Source organism: Melospiza georgiana, chromosome 21 (genome assembly GCF_028018845.1).
Source record: "Melospiza georgiana isolate bMelGeo1 chromosome 21, bMelGeo1.pri, whole genome shotgun sequence".
In the NCBI taxonomy this organism is placed as follows: domain Eukaryota; kingdom Metazoa; phylum Chordata; class Aves; order Passeriformes; family Passerellidae; genus Melospiza; species Melospiza georgiana.
The window spans coordinates 9,472,741-9,496,362 of NC_080450.1; the positions used below are offsets into that span (position 1 = coordinate 9,472,741).

The window sequence follows — 23,622 nt, forward strand, 5'->3', positions numbered from 1 at the left end:
GGCAGCACCTGTGGAAATGGCTGCAGCTCTCCCTGGGGCAAAGCAGGGACACAGGGGAGGAAAAGAGCTGACCCTCTTCAATCCCACCTGATAAAAGCAGCCTCAGACCTTTGGAAAGAAGAAATACCCTTTGTTTTCTGAGGGTTGAAAAGCAACAATGAGCCCCTACCTGTGAAGTGGGGATCCAGAGAGGAATGGCTGATGCTGGTTTTGGTGGTGTAGTCAGTGGGGAATTTGTAAACTTCTCTCATGTACTGCTGTCCTCCAAATTGGGAGAAAGCACCTGGGGAGAAGAAAAGGAAATAGCAGTCAAGAAATAACAAAGAGCTTCCAAATCCTCAACACTGCCCAGTGAGCACCAGCAAGCTCAGGAATCTTCCCTTGCTGATATCAGAGCCAGGGTCAGGAGGAACTGGGAGGACTGGGAAGGTCTCACACTGGGCAGTAAGAAGCTGCCTCCAGGTATTTGTACAAACAGGCAGAAGTTTCACCACAAGTTAAACACAGGCAGGTGCTCCCTCATTTGATGCACCAGGACTGGGACAGTGCTCACCAGGCACAGCACTGCCCTCATGGAAAACTGTCTCCATGTCTTTCATGGAGCATGGAGTCACCACCAGAGCTGGAAAGTGACTGCAGGAGTTGTGCTCCCTGCTCTGAGAGGTTTCTCTTTGCACTCCACAAAGACAAGGGCACTGTACCTCTGTCCTGAGATTCAATGGTGATGAGGCCTTCTCTCTCAGGCCCGAAGCCTTGGGTGGTGTTGGCTTGCACTTTGAACTTGTATGGGACATTCTCACTCAGGTGGGGCACAGTCAGGGTGGTTTCCAGGTTGTCTCCTTCGACATAGATTGTCCTGGGCTCCCCTAATCCAGAGACACAAGGTGGTGAAGACAGATCAGAGCAATGATCCCTCCAAACACACAACTCCTCAACTCTGCTGCCTTGGCTGTCCCCGAGCCTTACAACCCACAGGCTGCAGGCCTGCACCCACTTCTACTGAGGGTTAAAACAACTCCATTTCACTGCAGTGGGGAGCCTCAACACCCTCCATGGAGTTTTGGATGAAGTCCTTCCTCTTCTCACTATATTTGTTAGCCCAGACCATGCAATGGCATGAAGTGTCAGGAGCCACCATCTCCTGAGGGTTCTACTGAGGGTTAAAACAACTCCATTTCACTGCAGTGGGGAGCCTCAACACCCTCCATGGAGTTTTGGATGAAGTCCTTCCTCTTCCCACCACATTTGTTAGCCCAGACCATGCAATGGCATGAAGTGTCAGGAGCCACCATCTCCCAGGCCTGGAATCAGCCTCGTGCCCTCACTTTATCTGCAAACAGCTCTTTTCCTGGTCCCAGCCAAAATGCAGCAGATGGCTGCCTTAGCTGTAGGTGTCTGGTGCTCAGCAGAAGGGGGCTGTGGTGACACTGTACCTCCTCCATGCAGCATCTCACAGGTGATCCTGTAGCCCAGGATGGGCCCGTTGGGCTCACGGGGCCTCTCCCAGCTGAGGTGCAGAGAATCCGGGCTGAGGGCAGTGAAAACCAGGGGTCCGGGGGCACAGGGGGTGCTCAGGGTGAAGGGGGTACCTGCCAGGGCACAGGAGACAAGTCAGAATCACAGCAAAGGCAGCCTGGGAGGGATCTGCACAGAGCGTTTATGGAATGAGCTGCAAGGGCTCAGCTTCCTGGACAAAGAGTGTGAAGTGAGAGTGTGGGGAAGAAGGTCCTGTTCCAAACTGAGAGGAAGGAAAAGAGAGGTGAGGATGTGTCAGGACCCAGGACACAGGCTGCTGTCCTGAGCAGCCAAGACCCCTGCCAGGGGGCTCAGAGACCCTGGCACAGAGCCCAAAATGCCTGTGGGTTTGATTATGACCCGTGGAGCAAGTAACCAACCTTAGATGAAGATCTGCAAGCCATGACAAATTAAGTAGAATGATAGTGAATTTATCACAAGGTGAAAAAGTAGATTTTGGGGTTTTTAGAACGGGGATTCAGGGGGCAAGATGGAGGGAACTGGGCATGTCCAGCCTTTCTCCTTCTTCTTGGCCTCCATCTTCTGCTGTGATGTTAGCACTTACAGATTGGTCTAGAGTAGAAGCTCACTGTCTAACATAGGTGATAGGTATTGGAAAGCAATTGTAAACATTGTATACATAGTTTTTAGTATAAAGACATAACACTGCCCTGGGAGAAGGCAGTGTGGCTGGAACTGTCCTGCTGGACAGACCTCAGCAGGGCAGGAGAAAGAATTTTATAGATAAGAAACAATAAACAACCTTGAGACTGAGAAATGAAGAGCCCTGACTCCTTCTTCAAGTGCCAGGCTGGGAAAAGAGACTTTCAAACTCTTCTCGGGGTCACTGTGACCAGCTAGAGATCCTGACAAGGATGTGTCAAGAGGAGATAAAACATCCAGGCCAGCACTGCAGAGAGCAGCACAGCCACCAGTGCAACCCTCCTGTCCCAGCAGCTCACCTGGCACGGGGCTGAGCGGGCTCTGCGGGTCCACCTGGGACTCGATGGTGATGACTCCCTCCCTCTCGGGGCCCCAGCCCTCCTCACTCTGCGCCTTCACCTTGAAGATGTAGGAGTGGTTGGGCAGCAGGTCCTCCACCACCACCGAGTTCTGGCTGGGGTTGGGGATGGCGATCCTCTGCACATCTCCTGGGACACACAAGCAAGAGATGTCAACACCACGTTGCAGGCACAAAGACAGAGCTGCAACTTTCACCTAAACTCTGTCTCAAACTGCCTGCAAAAGCCATCCAGGGTCCCTCCCCAACCATCTCCATCACACCTCTCCACCAACAATGGGTAGTGCAGGGAGAAAAAGGCTTGGGAGAAACAACATCTTCTTGAAAACTCAATGAGTTTCAGACAAAAGAATTATATTTTCACTAATACTGTCCTGAGATTCATGTAAAAATAAAATATTTTCATTTCAATCCATCTTCCAAGTCCCATGTGTTGAAAATAATTCAAGTAAGTTGTTTGTGCTGATGGAGAGAATCAGTCAAAAGGGTTTTTTTTTTGGAGGAGAGATGATTCTACAAGCAACTCCAGGACTTGCTCTCCCTCTAGGAGAAACAGGGAATGAAAGCTGTGAGGTAGCTGCAACATTTCCTCACAAAAAAAAGGCAGCCAGACAAGGACCCTGAATCCCAGAATGGTAGAATGGATGGAAGGCACCTCTGGAGATCACCTGGTGCAATCCCCCTGGCTCAGAGCAGGATCATGCAGAGCCAGAAGCCCCAGAGCAGCCTCCCCAGCACCCAGCAGTCCCAGCCAGCCCAGTGGGTGCCACTGACCTCCGCTGAGGAGCTGGTACTGCACGCTGTAGCCCCGCACCTCCTTGTCGCAGCGCGGCTCCTGCCAGCTCACCTTGAGCGACGTGGGGCCCAGGGCAGAGAACACCAGGCGGGTGGGGGTGTCAGGGATGCCCAGGGGCTTCCTGGAGTCTGAGGCACAAAGGGAACATCAGGCTGGAGGTTTTGGGGATGGGGGTTAAGGGGGTGGGGGGAGAGGAGGGGGTGGCACAGGCAGACACAGGATGGTCCTGATGGTTCGGGGAGGATGTGGTGAGATGTTATCTCTGCAAGCTGACCTGTCATGAGGAGGACTGGCTGGCTCTGCACAGCCACAGGGATGTCCCACGGCCTCAGGGTGCCAAGCTTGGGTGGGACAAGCTAATGTAAGCAGACAGCCCAGAGAAGGGGCCTGGTGCTGGCTAAGCACCCCGTCCAGAAGCTTCATAGACTTCATCAGCTGTAGGTCAATTAAGACTGGCCCTAATCTGCAGCTAAATCAGCCCTCCAGACCCTGTTTAGGAGGCCTGGGACCACATCTGGGTGCTCTTCAGCTCATCCCACTAAGACACAAGGCTCACAGAGAGCTCAGCAGCCTCCCAGGACTGAAGCCCCTCACTGACAAGGAGCTTGCAGAGGGACATCTCATAAGGAGCACACGTTCTCCCCAAGAGCTCTCCAAAGGCCTGTGGAGTAAGACTGAGAACAAGAAGCTCGTTAGGAATGAAGAGAATGGGGACAATGGGGTGATCAGAGCACGGTGGCAGCGGTGGTGGTGAATGGTAATCAGTCCAGGTGGGCTGAAACCTGCAATTCACCTGCAAATGGAAAGGTGATGTGATGGAGGTGCAGGCTGGGTCAGAAGGAAGATCAGCACAGCACACAGCAAGCCATGGAGAGGAGGTTTGGGGTGAGCAGTGGATGGCAGCAGCTCATGGATGGACGGTGGCTGGGCTGTTATGGGATGTGTGGCTGGGAGGAAACACTGCACAAGCTGTACCTATGAACTTGCACATCCCTGTGGACCCATCAGTCATGATTATAGAGTCCCGACAGCCAATGCTGGGGTAGTAACCCTTCACCTTTGCCCTGCTCCTGAAACCCACGTCCCGGGGCCGGAGTGTCCTCCCAGCATCTTCACGGATGGGAGGGAGGAGTGTCCCTGGGTAATCTACAGAAGTGGTGCAAGAAGAAAGAGAAAAACACCATTGGAGATTTCAGAGCAGGTTCAGCCCAGGCTCCTGCACAGGTGACTTTTTAAGGCTCAGGTCTGAAGAATCTTTAAGCCACCTTCTGTCAGCACCAGCTGATTGACACATGTGGAGCTGAAAGGCAACCACACTGCTGGAAGAGTGAGGAGAAGAGACGTGTGCCCTCCCTGGAGTTCCTCATGGTGTGAGGATAAGGATGGAGCTCCCTTCCCTGAGCACCCTGCCTGTGAGGGGTGGGACCCCTTTCCAAACTGGTCTGGAAGCAGAGAGGCCTTAGCAAAGCACCAGGACACCGTGGTGGGGACATGACCTTCTGGACCTGTGGGTCACAGGCCACCCTAGCTGTGAGCACAGTCCTCACCCCACGAGGACCTCAGGGTGCAGGTCCAAAGACAATCACGGGGATGGAAGGGAAGGGCAGGTCCCACCCCCGTGGCACTCACCGTGCCCCATCAGCATTGTGGAGTAGTCTCTGGTCAGCGAGGAGCTGCCCATCACCCTGTGCTCCTGGTGCACGTGGGAGCTCAGCTGGTGGTAGCTGGTGTTGGCTGTCCTGGTCAGGGTGCCACTGCCACTGCCGGGGAAGGAGAAGTCCACCCGGCCATTCATCAAGTGCTCTGTGGAAGAGGGCACACAGTGAGGAACATGGTCATGGACAAAGCTGCTGCTCCACTTTCCATGGGCAGGAAGCAGGAGGCATCATGGTACCCCCTCTGCCTTGGCTGAATCCCAGGTTCAGCCACTCTGGAAGGTGATTCTGGAATGCTACATCTAGAACAGGCCACAACACCAAACATGAGACGCAGAAACAAAGATAAACAAAGACTTCTCCCTGCACCAGACACACCCATGGTGCCCAAGGTAACTCCAGACCTCGGCCCTGCTGGGGCACTGCCTTGTGGTTCTCGCCACATTCTCTCACATCTCCCTTAGACGCAAACACTAGTTTATAATTTCAGATTTTAGAAGAAGGTGGAAGAAGGAAAGTGGCCCTTTATGGAGGACGTTTCTCCAGATCTCATTCTGGATCCCATCTCAGCTGGATCTGAAAAGCAAACTTCACTCTGTTGTTCTGGACCTTGACAAACAAATCCCCATCCCCTCCCAGCAGGCCAGGAGAGATCAGCCACCTACAAGAGAGTGATTTCTGTTGAACAGTCCAGCAGACCTGCCCAGCTCAGGGCACTTAATTACTGTGAAGAGCTGCCCTTGGAGGTGGCACTTAGCAGGTATCATCTGAGTTTGCTCCTGCCTCGAAGGTCCAGCCTTTGGCAGAAGCAACTTGCTAGCAGGCTCCCAAGTCCGTGCCGAGATGGGGGTTACCTTGCCACCCGTGTGAGCAGACACACCAGGACAAGGTTTTGGAGCAGATCACACCAACACGAGGGTGGGCACACAGGGGGGGGCAGGGGGCACAGTGCCCCTCCCCGGGCTCCTCAGCTCAAAGCAGGACGAGACAGGACACTCAGCGCCGTGGGAGCCGTCCTTCACCTGCTTGGGGCCGGGGCGTGGCGCTCCTCCTCGCAGTGCCAGCAGCCGCAGCGCTGTCCTCCTCGGGGAGGAGCCCCTCGGTGTCCGAGGAGAGGCGGCTGCTGCCAGACAGGCGGGGAATGGTTTCGGGTGGCAGCCTCCAGGTGATGCGGCGGAGGTCCAGGTCTTCCCCCAGCAACGGCACAAATTTCCACCTGGAGCCTTTTGGGACAAGGCAAGCACTGGTGTTGGCACGGGCTGCAGGGGTCAGGGTGGGCCACCCACCACCTCCGTGCTGCTTGCTGGGGACAGGAAGGGACAAGCAGCAGTGGGGATGATGCCTGTTCACAGCCCGTGTTCCAGGTGTGAGCTGAGGAGCTCAGGTGCTGCAGCCATCAGTAGGTGGAGAGTGCTGGGAGGTGACATGCAGGGGGCTCCTCAACCGCCGGGCTGTTTTCCAGCCCTGTGTCCCTCATGACAAAAGGTGAGAGGCAAAGTCCCACCGTACTCCTGTCCCTGCATGAAGAGTCTGTAACAATTGTCCTCTGCTCAGGAGAGGTTTCCTCACTCCTTGATGTGCACTCAGGGTGGTCAGACTCCTGATGGTCCCATCACCTTGAAAAGACCAGCAGCTCACTCTTGGGTCCCAGGCCCTGGAGAACCCTCCAGAGAAGGTCCTACAGACACACCTCATCATTTCACTTATGGCTCATGTCCCAGCACAGGACGAGGGAGTCAGCCTCATTCAGAAAGTGAAGGGATGGAGGAAGAAGGGCCAGTGCCCTCCCAGCACTGCTGCATTCCCTCCTGTTGGCTTGGCCTAGACCTTGAGCATCCAGGGGACTCAGAGGTTTGTGTCTTTGCTGGTGCTTTTTTGCTGCTGTCTCACGGTCCAGCCAAATGGCAACACAAAGAGAAGATGAGCGAGGGGGGGCATGAAAAACTCCTCTCCCACCCCACACTGAGATTTCTCTTTGCCCCATGGCTACAACAAGGAGGCACTGGCCTTATTTACACTGTGACCAGCCAAGTGTTCCCATGGATGCAGCTACTGAGCTTTGCAAATGCTGATTTCCACCATCTCCACAACTTGGATCTCCTGAGAGATGGAAAGGAGCAGTGAAGCTCATTGCTGAAAGCTGCTGTTAAGGAAAATGAATGTTAGAAATGACCTTTTCAAGCTCAGAGACACGAACCTGAATCATCAGAGACACTGGGCCTCTTGCTGCCGGCTGGAGAGCGGAGCACGTCTGCGCTGTACATCAGGTAGCTGTCATAGTCCTCACCTCCCTCTGCATCAATGATGGGGACATCAGGGATGATGGGGACTGCAGGAGAGGTGGAAAGGGCCATTAGACAAGCAGCAAAACACCAGACAAACAGCAAAAAACCTTACAATGCCCACGCTGGCCCTCAGCATTCCCAGGATGGCTGGAGCAGCAGAGCAAAGAGGAGGTGGGGAAGCAGTTGGGTGTCGCAGACATCTTTTATGAAAAATCCTTTCCTTAGGATTTTGCCTCCTGAGAAGCTGAGAGGCCTCAGGAACAAAATGTAAACATTGATTATCTGCTGCTGTGAAATGCAACAGCTGCATCTTTGATTAGTCCATGTTAGTTGTTTCTAATTACACAGCCCAGCTGGCTTGGACAGAGAGTCCGAGACAAAGCCTTTGTTATAATTCTTTCCTATTCTTTTCTTAGCTAGCCTTCTGATGAAATCCTTTCTTCTGTTCTTTTAGTATAGTTTTAATGTATTATATATCATAAAATAATAAATCAAGCCTTCTGAAACATGGAGTCAAATCCTCATCTCTTCCCTCAGCCTGAGGCCCCTGTGAACACCATCCCAGTTGGGGTGATGGGGAGCTCTCCCCAGCACTGCTGCTGCCCCTGTGGCCCCTGCCCAGGCTGGCACTCACTGGACATGGGTCTCTTGGGCTGCGTGGCGAGGTTGATGGTGGCTTCTCTCTGTGGCCCCCAGCCCGCGCCGTTCCTGGCCTTCACCATGTAGCGGTAGGGCTGCGACTCGCGCAGGTTCTCGATCAGCACCACGCGCTTCTTGGGCTCTTCCACCAGCACCTTCTTCAGGGGCCCGATGGGCACTGCAAGGCACGAGCATGTCACCCACCAGGCACAGAGGACCCCACAACACCCCACATTTTGGTGTCAGGATACAGCCTAGCTCTGGGAGAAAGTGCAACAGCTCTTTGGGCTGCTCACAACAAGCAGCATTGCCTCAGGGCAATGCCCAAACCCAAGGCTGAAGTCAATCTACAGGAGAAGTCTTCTGTGGCTGGTGTGTCACAAATAACTCTTTCCTGGCACCCCACCCCTTCATCTACACCTTTGAACTAAGTTTATGAGATTAAAAACAACATAAAACACTATGTAAGTGAATGGGAACAGAGATTTTTGGCATTTGCAGAGTTAAATCCTGACTGGTGGTTTTTCTGTGTTCTTTCCATCAAGAAGGGACCCATCCAAACCCCAGTTCTCAAAAGAAACATGCTTGGATCTGCTCTGGCTCTGCTGCTGCTGTTTGGGACCAGCCCAGCCTGCAGGAAGCGTCCTCCAGCCCCTCAGCCCAGCTGGACTGTCCCATCCAAAAACGAGCTCTTACCATTGTCCTCATTGACCAGGCCATAGCTGACTTCATAGGCTGTGATCACCCCGTTGGTCTCTGCGGGCTCGCCCCAGCTCAGCTGGGTCACCGTGGAAGACACGACGTTGAAAGCCAAGCGGCCGGGCTCGCTGGGCACTGGAGAGGCAAAACCAAAGGGTGCCCATGAGTCAGGAAGCCAGAGTTCCCCAGATCACAGCTGGGCTGCGGTGGGAGACACTCTGTGCTTGGCCCTGAGAGCACCAGAAGCTCAGGGCTGGAGCCCTGCCCTTGGTGCTGGGTGCATGTCAGGACCCAGGACATCCCTCTGGCTGTCCAGGATGGCCAGGACCCCTGCCAGGGGGCTCATAGACCCTGGCACAGAGCCCAAAACACCTGTGGATTTGATTATGACCCTTGGAGCAAATTACCAGCCTTAGATGAAGATCTGCAAGCCACACAGTTTAGGTAGAATAATACTGAAGTTATCGTGGGGGTGGAAAAGTAGATTTTGGGGTTTTTGGTATGGGGGTTCAGGAGGCAAGATGGAGGGAACTGGGTCTATTCAGCCTTTCTCCTTCTTCTTCTTGGCCTCCATCTTCTGCTGTGATGGTGGCACTTACAAATTGGTTTAGAGTAGAAGCTCACTGTCTAACATAGGTGATAGGTATTGGAAAGAAATTGTAAATATTGTACACGTAGTTTTTAGTATAAAGACATAACACCACCCTGGGGGCAGGCAGAGTGCCTGGAACTGTCCTACTGGATGGACCTTGGCAGGGCAGGAGAAAATATTTTATAGATAAGATGCAATAAACCTTGAGACCGAGACATGAAGAGCCCTGACTCATTCTTCAAGAGCTCGGGCTGGGAAAAGAGACTTTCAAACTTTTCTTAGAGTCACTCTGATAAGCTAGAGATCCTGACAGGTGCAGAGGGACACACCTGCTCCCAGGTGCAGGGCAGGAAGGTGTGGGGTCACTCACCCTGCCCCTGGTGCAGAGGGACAAGCCTGCTCCCACATTCAGGGCAGGAAGGTGAGGGTCACTCACCCTCCTCCAGCGTGCGGCAGCGGATGATGTCCGAGTAAGTCCCTTCTCCCACGGCGTTGTAGGCACAGACTTGCATCTCATAGTCGGAGAAGGGGTAAAGGTTGGTCAGCTCTGCTGGTGGGGTTTTGACATCAATGAGATGGGCTTCTGACTCGGGGTCTCCCTGCATCCAGTATTTCACCTGGCAAAGCAAGTGCGAGCCGTGATTCCTTCAGAACCTCACATGATGAGTGAGAAATTGCTTGTCTCTTACTAAACCAGCTTTGGGAATGGTGGAGGGCCATTCCTCTGAAATGGGAGGCCAGGACAGTCTGGGCACTTCATGATAAGTGATGGAACTGGAGATGAACCCACAGGAATCTTTCTTGCATATCTCTCATCCACCAGCAATGGTCCCTCAAGGATGGAGGGGACCAGGAGGGGTGAACTTGTTCCCTCCCTTGGGTGTGCACTTGGACCCCTTTGGTACAAATGTCTGGGTGAAACACCTGCAGGAGGGGACCCACGCTCTTCACTGGGATCCACTCACCCCTTACCTTGTAGCCCAGGGGTTTTCCTGGTGGAGGAAACCAGTTGAAGCTGATTTCCCTGGAGCTGAGGGCACGGGCATCGGGATTAAGTGGTGCACCCAGGCGGCCTTTGGGGGACTGAGGGACCTGGGCCAGGCCTGTCATCGGGGGGACACCATCCACCAGCTCTGCAGACAAGAAAGTTTATGTCAGTGCCAGTCCTACCCCTTGGGTGAAAAAGAAGGAAGCGTGTCTCTCTCAGCACTGCCCTGCCATGCTGTGAAAAATATTGTTATTATTATTTATGTCATTGACCCCCTTGACGACAGTTTTGCTTGTCCAGCCACAGGAATCACCACTCACCATTCATGGCAAATCTTACCTGTCTCTTATTTTTATGGCTTTTCATTCAATTTCCCAAGGAAAAGGAATTAAGAATCCATGCTATTTCCTTTACCGAGGGAGACGATCCATCTTCTCCCCACCCACTGACTGTTCCCACTCGTGCCTCTAGAGGGGGACCCAAATCTACCGGCTGGAGCTGGAGGGGCCTCGCTGCGGCTTTTTGGGCGAGGATGGAACTCTGTGCACCGCACCGGGTTGGGCTGGCCTGGGGAGGAGGTCCCACAGCCCCCGCTGCCACTGCCCGGCTGCAGCCCCTACCTGGGTCAGCGATGGTCACCGTGGTCTGGGGGTAGCGGCCGATCTTGGCGCCGTACTTGGGGTGCAGGAGGTCGACAGCAAATTGCTTGAGCTGGCAGTTGTTGAGGAGGGTGTCTATCTCTGTCAGCTCCAGCAAGGGCACCTGCACCTCCTTGCGGGTCTCCCCAGGCTGGAAGACCAGCTCGCCCTCCGTGAACAGGTAGTCCTGGAAGAGAAGGAAGAGGTGTGTTCAGGGTGAGGCTGGATGGGGCTCTGAGCCACCTGGTCTTGTGGAAGTTGGCCCTGTGCATGGCAGGGGTTGGAATGAAATGGTCTAAGGTCCCTTCCAACCCAAACTGTTCCATGATTACAGACTGCAGTATCCATGAGGAGATTCCCAAAGAGCTTCCCCTCATCCCCCTCAATCCTCCTTTGCCTCCCAGTGCCCACAGCTCCAGGGACAGCTGGTACAGACACCCTCTCAGGTCCTCCCTCCCCGAGGGAGCAAGAGATGGAGAAGAAAGTTTACCCTTGTGCTGCCCTCAAGCCTTGGGTCCCCCCTGCCCAGGCATGTGCTGATAACTCCTGTTCTGCACCCCAGGGCTGGCCTTTTCCCAGCCCTGCATTCCCTGCCAAGGCCAGGAGCTCCAGGCTTACCCTGCCGTTCTTGGCGGTGAGATCCCGGGTCCTGTAGGTGACCTGGGATTTCCCGTTGTCGATGATCTCCCTGAGGACAGGGATCTTGGCCAGCTTGTCAAAGCGGCTGTGGGAATAGGCTGGCTGCAGGAACGTGATGAGGCTGCTGGCTGGAGAGGGCAGGAGAGAAGGAATGTGTAGAGCAAACACACAAAGAATCACATCCCAAACAGGTGTCCCCCTGACTGAACAGAGTTCCGGTCGCTCACAGGTGTGAACTATGCATGAAATAACATTCCATGGGCTGGAGACTTCCCCACTTTCCATTTGGGCTCCCTGCTCTTAACAGCCAGGTGGGAAGCAGAGGGAAATTACGGGGGACATCAGCACAATAACATCACAGAGGTTCTGCTTCACAGCAGCACCCAGTGAACTGGAGCAGCAGAGGAATGCGGTCAGCCCTTAATCTGTCAAGGAATTGGCATCTAAACTGGTGATGGTCAAATGTTTGTGTCAGCAGGGAAGATGACCCTCCTTTGGAAGCATTAAAGGATGTTCCAGTTTAGACCCAGGTGACTTCAGGAAGGAGTCACCAAGCAAGTCTGTGACCTGGGGGTGCTCAGATAATGCAGAGTGCACCTTACAGACCACATCAGCTGGGACACAGGACACTCAAACAGAGACACCTCACACGGGACACACAGACACAGACCCCTCACACGGGACACACAGACCCCTCACACTCACACACAGACACCTCTCACACTCACAGCCCCTCACCTTGCTCTTTGATGATGGTGATGTTGACAACCCTGCGCCCAATCTTTGCGATGCCGTTGGGGACCTCGATGGCTTCCACCTGCAGCTGCTTCTCATCATCATCATCATCCCTGATGAAGAGTGGCACACGGACATCCACCAGCTCCACGCCCTCTTGGAACTCCACCATTCCCTGAGCATCTGGGGGAAAAGACAAGGGTGAGAGGTGGGAAATAACCCCTGTACCCAGCCAGGAGCCAGCACCTGGCTCTGCTCCCTACCTTGGTCTGAGGTCACAGTGTAATAACCCGGTGCAACCTTCAGGTCATTGAAGGCCTCGTGGGAAACGTGTTTTTCCACAGCTTTGATGATGTCTGGCTTGGCTGAGTAAGGGGCAGTGAGCACGGTGTCCACAATGGTGTGATCCTGCCTGGGAGCGGGGAGGGAAGGGCAGGTGAGAGCTGGGACCAGGCAAACTCATCTCACACAGCAGCTGGGGGCCAGTGAGTGTGTGGGGCACTCAGTCACCCCACACGTGTCTGTGCAAAGAGGGAGAAGCAGCACCAGAGAGCTGCAAATTCCTCTTACCTTTTCCCAGAATTAGGCTGTAACCTGGGGGAATAAAAAAACCAAACCCAAATCAGAGTGACTAACACCTTTGGAGAGACAAAGTGCTGTGTGAATCACAGCCCTGAGCAGGCCTGAGCTGCAGCACTGCCCTGCGGGTGCCAACCCATCCCACAGAGCCCCACACATGTTCCCTCCTGCCCAGCTGCTCTCTCCTGCCCTGGGTTTCCCAACACACCAAGGAACATGCCCACAGGGGAGACCACATCTGGATCGGGCTGTGGGGGGGAGATGCCACTCCCTGCTCAGCACTGGCATCCCCAAATTCCTCCCAGCCTGCACCAGGCCCTCCTAAGTTTGCACCAGGCTGAAAGTTTGGAAGCCAGGGGGAATTCTCCCATTGAGCACCATGCAACCAGGACTTGTCCTGCTGCTCCAGAGCCAAACTCAGCTGAGGTCTCCTCCACAGCTGGGTGGGATCTGCTCTGCAGCCCTGGGTGGGTGAAGCACCACACCAGGCTTGTCTCACAGACCAGCATCACAGATTCCACTCCCCAGCTCTCTGGGGGAACTGGGGGAACCCTGTCCTGCAGGAGCCTCTCCCCCTCTGACTCACCTGAACTTGGTCTGCTGGACCTTGTGGCAGCCAGGAATGTGCTTGAAAACTTCGTTCAGCTGCAAGGAGCAAGAGGGACAAGATTCACAGTGTATCTCTCACTGAGCAGGTGCTGCTGCCACCACACACAGGAGCCTTCTGACCACCCCAGGCCCTCCTTCCTCACCCTCCCACACCAGGTTTCATCCCAGAACATGGCAAGAGGCTGCAAACGGAAGCCAAACAGGAGCTTCAGATTGCGTGTCCCAAAGCAAACCCAGAATCTCCTCAAGATGCTTTGCCAATTCTTACAATCATGACTTTAAAAAGTGTGCTTTCTCACAAAAGAAGAAAAATTCCATTTCATCCCAGAACATGGCAAGAGGCTGCAAATTGAAGCCAACAGCAGCTTCAGATCACATGCCCCAAAGCAAACCCAGAATCTCCATGAGATGCTTTGCCAATTCTCACAATCATCACCTTGATAACTGCGCATTCTCACAAAGGAAGAAGAACTGCTCCTTCCTTTGCACAGCTGAGGGTTCCCAGGGAAGGGGCCCTGCCCAGCCCCCCGTGTGCCTGTCCCCAAGGCCACCCCGAGCCCCTTTGCGCCCCGGGCCCTACGTTCTCCTCCACTTCCTTGCGCAGCTGCTCGAACTCCCGCGTGTCCTGTTTCGTCAGGTTCTGCGTGAAGAGCCGGGCCAGCCGCAGGGACAGCCCGTAGGGAACTGCAAAGAGAAATCCCCAAATCCATCTCCGTCCCGCTGGGTCGGAGACACGCCCCAGGCAGAGGCTGGGGACACTCACCGAGCTCCTTGGGGCTGGCGGCAGCAGGGGAGGCGATGCCCTGCCTGTGGACGTTGTTGTGGATCCGCCAGCGCACCGTGTCCCGGCCCTTGAGGGACCCGCTGCGCACCAGCGGCGTGTCCAGGTGCTCGGAGGACATGAGGCTGTGCCGCAGCATGTAGTGATCCTCCTTGAAGCCAACCGTGCGACCTGCAGGGCCAGGGGCGGCTCAGAGCCCGGGCACACCGGGGCAACCCCACGGGTTCCGTGCTGGGGATGCTGAGGGTCCCACCACGCCCAGGGGGTTGAGGTGTCAGCAGGGGATGAGGGTGGAGGGGTCTCCCCACCCTGAGCACCTCTTTCTCTTCCACAGGTTCTGTGCTGGGGATGCTGAGGGTCCCACCACGCCCAGGGGGTTGAGGTGTCAGCAGGGGATGAGGGTGGAGGGGTCTCCCCATCCCTGAGCACCTCTTTCTCTTCCACAGGTTCTGTGCTGGGGATGCTGAGGGTCCCAGCACGCCCAGGGGGCTGGGGTGCCAGCAGGGGAGTGGGATGGAGGGGTCTCCCCATCCCTGAGCACCCCTTTCTCTTCCACAGGTTCTGTGCTGGGGATGCTGAGGGTTCCATCACACCCAGGGGTCGGGGTGCCAGCAGGGGATGAGGATGGAGGGGTCTCCCCACCCTGAGCACCTCTTTCTCCTCCACAGGTTCTGTGCTGGGGATGCTGAGGGTCCCACCATGCCCAGGGGGTTGAGGTGCCGGCAGGGGAGTGGGATGGAGGGGTCTCCCCACCCTGAGCACCCCTTTCTCCTCCACAGTGCTGGGGATGCTGAGGGTTCCATCACACCCAGGCGTGTGACACCCCAGGTTGGGGTGCCAGCAGGGGATGAGGATGGAGGGGTCTTCCCTACCCTGAGCACTCCTTTCTTCTCCACTCCTGGATGATCTCCTCCAAGGATGGAGGAAAAAGGGGTGCCCAGGGGTGGGAAGAACACGTCTCACCCCCTGACATTGCAGGTCAGGGAGAGCCAGCAGTGGGACATCCCAGGTGTTGGGTTTTAGCTTTTACAGAGATGGGGTAACTGGGAGGCGTTTGAAAAGATTTTATTCTATTATCAGTCTCCATGAAGGGTGAGACATAAGAGATGTAAAACTCAATGCCATTCTATCAGAAGCTAATTTCTTAGTTATAATATGCTATTAATGTTTTTCAACCTATTAACTTTTACTATACAAAGTTGCTACTACTCCTAACGCCAATCACTTGCATTTTTACCCCATATAATCTTGCTACACTGTATCTTTCACAGTTCTAATTTTTAAAAATATGTTATGGCTCTTTTTATAAAGCCATATTTTGAAACTTATTTCTAGTTCAATCTCTCTCAACAATGTCATCTCTATTCCATAGCCTTCCTAACTCAACACACCTTATCTCAGTATTTGCACACAGACATATTTTGAAAATCCTTTACAAATCCATTTCTCACACCAGGGTGTGGGGCAGGGAAGAGGCTCCAGGTTCCTTGGCTCAGGCTCTCTGCCAGGAGCCTTTTCCCTGATCCACCCCTCCAGCCCAGAGGGGAGGGATGCTCGCCCCAGCACACCCCAAACTCAGGACACAGTGCATCCCAGTGTCACAGACATCCTTTATGAAAAATTCTTTCCTTAAGATTTTTCCTCCTGAGAAGCTGAGAGGCCTCAGGAACAAAATGTAAACAATGACTATCTGCTGCTGTGGAATGCAACAGGTAGATCTGTGATTAGCCTATGTTAGTTGTTTTTAATTAATGGCCAATCACAGTCAGCTGGCTTGGACTCTGTCTGAGCCACAAGCCTTTGTTATCATTCCTTCTTATTCTATTCTTAGCCAGCCTTCTGATGAAATCCTTTCTTCTATTCTTTTAGTATAGTTTTAATATAATATAGATCATAAAATAATAAATCAAGCCTTCTGAAACATGGAGTGAGATCCTCCTCTGTCCCCTCAATCTGAGACCCCTGTGAACACTGTCCCACCCCAGAGCCTCCCCCAGGACCCAGGGCTAGTACCTCGTGCACAGCAGGGAAGCAGGGCCAGGCAAGCCTAGAAAACAAATGGCCAGAGACACAATTGTTAGTCTTCAGAAACACACAATCACGAAAATTATTATATGTGGGTGCTTTTATTGAAGAGCTCTGGGTGTCAGGGGTACCAACCCAAATCTTACTCTGATATGGGTTTGGGATGAACATGTTTTTATATTCTATCGTTATATAACTTCCATGTTAATTATTAAACTTATATTGTTGTATTGTATACATAGATTTCAGCCAAGCGTGGGCTCCTTGTGGACCCCCCCTCAAACTTCTAACATAGTTTCTCATGATTCTTCTTATGATTATACAATAATCATATTTAATTACTAAACAATCATCACATCTAACAGTTATATCATTTATCATACTGCTTACGCAGGTGCAATTTGACATGATCTGGCAAAACACAAAGCCTAACCTTTTCAGAGTCTATCTTTAACATTTTTCCAGGGCCCCACTATCACAATCACTTTGTGACCAAGGACAAAACCCCCCAAGTCTCCACCAGGGAGGATCCACACCAGCAGGGATGTGTGGGCAGTGGGTGGAGGGGGCTCTCAACTGATTTTAGCTAGATGGGGGGAAATCTGACTAAAATTTCACCAGCAGCTCATGCTGGCAACAGTAGAGGCTTGGATGCCAAAGGGACATCCCCTGTGAACCTGGCCATGCTGGAGGCTGGGTGAATTCTGGAAATTTGTCATGGTTTTGGCCATATCTGGTTCTCGCCCCGGGCTGGGGAAGCCAGCTGAGACACTCACCTTGCAGCAGGCACAGAACTTCCAGCAGAGCAGGAGCAGCAGCCCCAGGAGCAGGATGAGGAAGATGAGCAGTGGGATGAGCCAGAGGAAGCTCCCAGGGGGGCACTCTGCAAGTGACAGCAGCAATGTCACCTGCAGGCCTCAGCCCCGTGTGGGGTGTGCAGGGAGGGGAAAGGCTGGAGAACGTCCCTCTGAGGGATGCAGCAGCCCAGTCAGCCTTGGCAATGCCTCACAATGAGAAATGCTGCTCAGGGAGGGTATCACGCCCCTGTCACACCCAGCCATGCCAAAGGGCTGCAGCACCTTGCAGCCATCCCTGCCCATGGCAGGCTCTGATCTGTAAAGGTCTCCCTGAGGGTGCCACGTCCCACCCCTGGCAGTTGATGGGACAGGCAGTGTCACCCACCCGTGTCACCCAGCAAGGTGGGCAGGGAGACCCTGCCCAGGGGCACAGCAAAGGGACAAAGCAGGGACTGGGGGCAGCATGGAGGTGGTCACTGTGATCCAGACCTCAGGCTGGACATGCCCTGCTGGACATCCCCAGGCTGGACAGCCCCTGCTCCTCCCAGGGCCCTGCTCACCTTTATTCTTCTGCACACGGACAGTGGTGTTGGGGAGGACGCTGGGGTCTCCCTCCAGCGTGTAGTGGTAGGTGCAGTCATCATCCTCATCCTGGAAGGAGCAGTGCTCACCAGCCTCCTCTGTGGGGACAGGGGACATGGCTGTGAGGTCACCAGGGCCAGGAAAGCCTTGGGGAGCAGCCCTGCATGCACACCCACACGGAGCAGGGCACACCACACGTGGCTGTGCCCAGCTGTGCCTCTCATGGTACCTTTCTTCAGCTCCTCCACCATCTGGATCTGCAGGTGGCAGGAGCTGCAGTTCCCTTTCAGGTTGCCGGTGCCCCAGGTCTGGCAGCGCACGCAGTCCCGGATGCTCTCACACACGGCCTGGAAGCCCTGGGCACAGGGGGTGGCGTGGTCAGGGACACCCCCAGGAGCAGGGGGGGACACAGACTCTGAAGGGCAGAGATGGAGGGGCAGCTCCTCATCCCAGAGTCAGGGCACGGTCCAGGTCACAAAGAGAAGTCATTGACAACAAGCAGCTCATGAAGGATTTATCAGCCCAGTTGGCTCCAAAATCTCTTACACCAACAGTCTGCATTTGGGCAGCAATTGGATCTTCTCTAAGGGTTTCAGTGGCCTTTCCAAAACCTGATCAAGCCAGCTTTCTCCATCCCACTGTGGGATTAGCTCATGTTTGTCAATGGGCAAACTAAACATGTTCAAGGCCAGGTTGGGTGGGGCCCTGAGCAACCTGATCCAGTGGAAGGTGGCCCTGCCTATGGCAGGAGAGTGGGAATGAGATAAGCTTTAAGGTCCCTTCCAATCCAAACCAGTCTGTGACTCTATGACATGAGGTTTTTCCCAGTCTTGAGGCAAATCAGAGCAAGCCACAAGCTGAGTGAGCCTCAAACGAGGGTGCAGATAAACACAGACAGACTCTCAAAGGCTGCTGCTGGTGAACAGGAGGGCAAAGAAAGCCTGTGGCTGCAAAGCAGCTCCCATGCCAGGCCTTTCTGACCACGGGACTGGTGAGACAAACCCTTGCTCAAGATTTTGTTCCTGACTGAGATGTGCCTTCATCTCTGCTCTGCCTTTCTTCCCTGGGGGCTCTGCATGGGAATAAATGATGAACCTGGAGGGACTCACCAGGGAGTAGCTGATTTCACAGGTGGAGCTGGTGTACAGCGAAGCCATGTCACAGATGCACCTGCCACACTCACACCTGCCGTGGTTATTGCAGATGCCCTGCGAGGGAAGAGGCAACGGCCTGAGAGGGGCACGGGGGGTCGGGAGGGCCCCTCAGAGCCCCGGAGATCCCAGCGCAGGGGCAGCGCTGCCCGGGGGGCGGGCAGGACCGGACCTACCCCCCGGCTGTCGATGCAGGTGTCGTTGCTGGTGGGGCACTCACAGCCCGGGCCCTCCCAGCCGCTCTCGCACACGCAGGCGCCCCTGGAGCAGCGGCCACGATCTGCGGGGAGAGCGGGGATTGCCGGGGCTCCGGGGCTGGGCCATTCCCCCTGCCCTGTCCCGGGCTGCCCTGCCTTCTTTGGGGCTGCACAGGGGCTGCAAAGGGGCTGCACAGCATCCTCCCTGTGCTTCTGCAAGCACGCAGTCCCTGCAGCCCATCACTGGTGTGTCACTGTGATATTTTCTGAAAAATCCCTTCGCCAGGATTTCTTCTCCTGGGAAGCTGAGAAGTTTCAGCTTCTCCCTGTTCTGCTGCTTCGAAATGTGATCTGGACATTGTTTACCCAGTATGTGAATTGTTTTAAATTAATGACCAATCATGGTCCAGCTGTGTCGAGGCTCTGAGGAATCACGAGTTTTTATTACTCATTCTTGTTAAGCCTTCTGATGTATCCTTGTTTACCCAGTATGTGAATTGCTTTAATTTAATGACCAGTCACGGTCCAGCAGTGTCGAGGGTCTGAGCAGTCACAAATTTTTATTATTCATTATTGTTAAACCTTCTGATGTATCCTTTCTCCTTCTTTAGTATACTTTTAGTATCGCGTTCTTTAATATATATATTAAATATATATATATTTATTATATATATAAATATATAAATATATAGTTATAGATATAAATATTTATATATAATATATATAATATATATATTATATATATTTATATATATATTGATATATATAAAAATATAACATTCTTTAAAATAATAAATCAGCCTTCTGAGAACATGGAGACAGATTCCTCATCTCTCACCTCATCCTGTCATTCTGGGGACCCTCACAAACACCACACTGGTCACTCAACCCCCCGTGCCAGGACACTCTGTCTGTGCCCCCAGGCCCAGCACGTCCATCCATCCATCCATCCGTCCATCCATCCGGGGGTCTCTCACCGTTGCAGAGGAAGCCGGAGGTGCGTGGGCACTGCAGGACGTCGAACTCGCAGAAGGCGCCGTCGAAGCGCGGGCTGTGTCCCTCGGAGTAGCACTGGCACTTGCCGCACAGGCACTCGCCCCTGCCCGAGCACGGCTCCGCGTCCCCGGGCCGGACGCAGCCCTCGTTGTTGGGGGAGGACGCCGGGGAGCAGTCGCAGGTGTCCCCTCGCCTGGGGACAGAGGTGGCGCTGAGAGAGGCGGGAGCAGAGCGCGGCACGGCGGGTCCTGGGCGGGGTGCCCGTGGCACAAAGTGTCACCGCGGGTCCCCGCACATGTGCCGCAGGGTCCCTGGCAGGGGGTGGCTCTGGACACGGCCCTTACCAGCCCGGGTGGCAGATGCACTGTCCGCACACAAAGTTCCCGTGGAAACTGCACTTGGGCGAGTCCAACTCTTGTTGCTGGAAGTGAAGAGAGAAGAGGCTTTGCTGAATGAGCCCAGCTGCCCCCAAGACCATTTCAGGAATCAGAAGGGCAGATGCAAAAGTTTTGCCCTGAAGACCAAGCTCTGTGATAGGACATCACATCGAGGTGGGAACAAGCAGCGATGGAGATCTTGGCCAGGCTGAGCATCACTGAGGGGTTGAGCAGGACCCCCATGCATCGGCCAGCACATTCCCACCCCGGGCTGGCAGGAGGAGCACCCCTGAGTGCGTGACCCCACCTGTTCACAGGGACACACGTCGCAGACCACAGCAGTGGACACGGTCAGGCTGTCGCTCAGGGACGTGGGTTTCACGTGGATGACCCCGTGCCGGTCCCTCTCGGGGAGGCTGCACACGTGCTGCCCTCCAACGTACTCCAGAGCCTTCACGTGCATCTGGAACTTGCTCTGAAGGAAGGGACACACTGCAGGGATGAGCCAGCTCTGCTGGACACGGAGAGCTCACCCCCTCATGGGTGCCTTCCCTCCGCTGCCCTCCGAGGACTTACCACTTTTCCACGGGTGATGTGGAAGGAGCCAGATTCTGTCTTTTCAAATTCTGGGGAGGTGAACTCTGTCTTCAGGGCTCTGGGGGTGAAGTCAGCACGAATGTCCATCTTGGAGCGGATGCGCTGGGTGTCAGAGCACAAACACAACGTGGATTTTCAGCAGTACCTGTGACCACCCCGTGGCCTGCTCCAGAGGGGCCACATCTGCCCTCTGCCTGCTCCCCTGCCCTCTGCCTGCTCCCCTGCCCTCCCTGTGAGCCAGGGTGAAGCTCCAGAGAACAGCAGTACCTCAAAGGCTGTGCGGAGCAACTCCACGATGTTGGAAGAGTCTTCCTGGAGCACCCCGATCTCGGAGATGGGGAAATACTTGTGCAGCTTCTGCAGAAAGACAGGAGCTCCCTGAGCCAAGGCCTTGAGAACCCTCCTCTGTCATGGGAGTGGGCTTTGCTTTGAGACCTCCAAATGTCCCCTCCAACCTACACTACTCTCCAGCTCTGTGCCTCCACTGCTTTACAAGAAACAGAAACCAACACAGGGAGACGTCTAGGAGCCTGGATTCCTGCACCCAGTAATGCACCCTGAGACCTCCCACAACCTAGAGCAGCCCCCAACACAGCGTGAAACCCTCCCAAACACCGAGGAGTTGGTTTGGCACTTGGGGACAAGCGATGGGAGAACACTTTCTCCTCAGAGCTGAGCCGAGGCAGAGGTCCTGGAGGAAAGGCAATCCCTTGTGTCCAGAGGTCCTGGAGGAAAGGCAATCCCTTGTGTCCAGAGGTCCTGGAGGAAAGGCAATCCCTCTTGCCATCACTGCCGTGCCCTCCTCACCTCGTAGTAGCTGTAGGAGTGGTTGGTGACGGCGAAGATGGGGATGATGTTGTGCTGGCCCAGGAGGCGCACGAGGGTGGGCACTGAGGGATAGTCCTGCTTGGTGTCGTACACGTAGGTGCCGTGGCTGTCCAGGTGGCACTGCTCGTCGTTCCTCGCCAGGATCCCTGCCAGGACGTTGGTACCATCAGCTTCATAGTGAAAGGCAGACTCGGTGGAGAACACGAGCAGGTGAGTGCTGTCCTTTCTCCAGCCAATCTTATCCTGCAGCCAGGGAGGGGGAGAAGGAACCTTTATCCCTGTGCTTCCCAAACCCCTGCACGGCACTTGCAGCCCTTGGCAAGCCGGCGCTGACAGGAGCTGGAATACCCAAGGGACAAAGCACCACCTGCACCTGGCAGCAAACACAACCAGCCACGTGTCCCCAGGAATCCCAACAGCCACCCACACCCCAAAGCACGGGGTGTCTCCCGCCCAGCAGCTCGGTGCCAGGCACAAGTGTGTACAGGGGGCAAGCCCACGCCTCCCTGGACGTGTCTGGAGCTGTGCTCATCCCTCAGCCAAGCAGCCAAGCCCAACTGGGCTCTTTTCCAGGGAGCAGAGTTTCATCACCGCAGGTGTGGAGGGGACAGAGCAAAGAGCACACACAGGGCTCCCAGCAAGCAGCTCCTTGCTGGGCATCAAACACCAGGACACATATTCTAAGGCTTAGGGAAAATTGGGAATGCAAAAGAGCTTGGCACTGGGAGTGCGTGGCTAGGAGGGCAAGAACCAGCTGCAGCTGAGCCAGGGCTCCCTGGCTGCCCTGTCAGGTGCCTGGTGCATGGCTCTTCTGCTCATCAGTGGGCATCAGGAAGAGCCACTCTGTTGTAGTGGGTTTTTATACTTTGTAATATTTTGAAGTAGTTTTGTTTTGTATCCCCATATTTTTCCCAAGTGGTTTATCCCAGATCATACCCCCCTTCCTTTACCTGTGTAATCCCTCTCTCTGGCTGAGATCTTCCCCAAACCCCCACCCTGGCCCTCTGTCAATCACTCAGCATCCCATCCGTCCATCTAGAAGCTTTGGTCCAGATTGCCAGTGATCAGCCAGAGGCCAGGGGTCAGCCCCCCAAGCCATGCCCCATAAGCTGTCCTAAATGTCAATCCCCCAGTACCCATCCCTTAGGGTCACTAATTGGTCAGTAAAATGTTCTCTACTTTGGGTTTCCACCTCCCTTTAAATGTAAACTTGGCACATCTCCCTGTGACAGTGGGAGGGCCCCTGTCACAGACATCTTTTATGAAAAATCCTTTCCTCAGGATTTTTCCTCCTGAGAAGCTGAGAGGCCTCAGGAACAAAATGTAGACATGGATTATCTGCTGCTGTGGAATGCAACAGGTGCATCTGTGATTGGTCTCATGTGGTTGTTTGTAATTAATGGCCAATAACAGGCCAGATGACTCGGGCTCTCTGTCCGAGCCACAAACCTTTGTGATCATTCCTTTCTATTCTTAGCTTAGCTAGCCTTCTGATGAAACCTTTTCTTCTATTCTTTTAGCATAGTTTTAATGTAATATATATCATAAAATAATAAATCAAGCCTTCTGAAATGTAGAGTCATCATTCACTCTCTTCCCTCATCCAAGAACCCCTGTGAACACCATCACAGCCCCCTAAGGTGCAGGAGCTCCCCAGAACCCCTGAATAAAACCTTGGATTAACCCCTGCTAAGAGCTGGCCCTTTATCTTCTACCGATGTCTCTGGTGTCTCTTGTGCTGCAAAGGCGACCAGCCCAGGTGCCCTCAGAGCCCTCGGGGCACGGGAGAGCCCTCGGGGCACAGGGAGTGTCTCCCTGCTGTCAGCTGGGCTGGGGCTGCACCCCCGGTGTCTGCTGACTAGGGACTGGCTGATTGTCACAGACATCTTTTCATTGAAATC

The 23,622-nt window shown here is 54.3% G+C and overlaps 1 protein-coding gene across 1 annotated transcript in view; it reads right to left on the bottom strand.

Annotated features, from left to right (window-relative positions):
- The window catches only part of ITGB4 (integrin subunit beta 4), a 33,804-nt gene that overhangs the window by 894 nt on the left and 9,288 nt on the right, over positions 1-23,622 (bottom strand). Inside the window, exons 8-40 of the mRNA XM_058038872.1 lie at positions 21,701-21,964; positions 21,161-21,250; positions 20,873-20,995; positions 20,604-20,771; positions 20,264-20,340; positions 19,901-20,112; positions 18,903-19,006; positions 18,685-18,783; positions 17,805-17,931; positions 17,554-17,673; positions 16,973-17,079; positions 16,185-16,218; positions 14,154-14,342; positions 13,971-14,074; positions 13,368-13,426; positions 12,773-12,796; positions 12,466-12,614; positions 12,206-12,385; positions 11,447-11,595; positions 10,811-11,015; positions 10,175-10,335; positions 9,639-9,819; positions 8,608-8,745; positions 7,907-8,089; positions 7,185-7,316; positions 6,010-6,210; positions 4,962-5,135; positions 4,308-4,478; positions 3,311-3,460; positions 2,478-2,666; positions 1,434-1,589; positions 702-866; positions 170-283 (exon numbers count right to left, since the gene is read on the bottom strand). Of these exons, the coding sequence (XP_057894855.1) occupies positions 170-283; positions 702-866; positions 1,434-1,589; positions 2,478-2,666; positions 3,311-3,460; positions 4,308-4,478; positions 4,962-5,135; positions 6,010-6,210; positions 7,185-7,316; positions 7,907-8,089; positions 8,608-8,745; positions 9,639-9,819; positions 10,175-10,335; positions 10,811-11,015; positions 11,447-11,595; positions 12,206-12,385; positions 12,466-12,614; positions 12,773-12,796; positions 13,368-13,426; positions 13,971-14,074; positions 14,154-14,342; positions 16,185-16,218; positions 16,973-17,079; positions 17,554-17,673; positions 17,805-17,931; positions 18,685-18,783; positions 18,903-19,006; positions 19,901-20,112; positions 20,264-20,340; positions 20,604-20,771; positions 20,873-20,995; positions 21,161-21,250; positions 21,701-21,964 (4,699 nt within the window). The remainder of the gene's footprint in view (positions 1-169; positions 284-701; positions 867-1,433; positions 1,590-2,477; positions 2,667-3,310; positions 3,461-4,307; positions 4,479-4,961; positions 5,136-6,009; positions 6,211-7,184; positions 7,317-7,906; positions 8,090-8,607; positions 8,746-9,638; positions 9,820-10,174; positions 10,336-10,810; positions 11,016-11,446; positions 11,596-12,205; positions 12,386-12,465; positions 12,615-12,772; positions 12,797-13,367; positions 13,427-13,970; positions 14,075-14,153; positions 14,343-16,184; positions 16,219-16,972; positions 17,080-17,553; positions 17,674-17,804; positions 17,932-18,684; positions 18,784-18,902; positions 19,007-19,900; positions 20,113-20,263; positions 20,341-20,603; positions 20,772-20,872; positions 20,996-21,160; positions 21,251-21,700; positions 21,965-23,622) is intronic.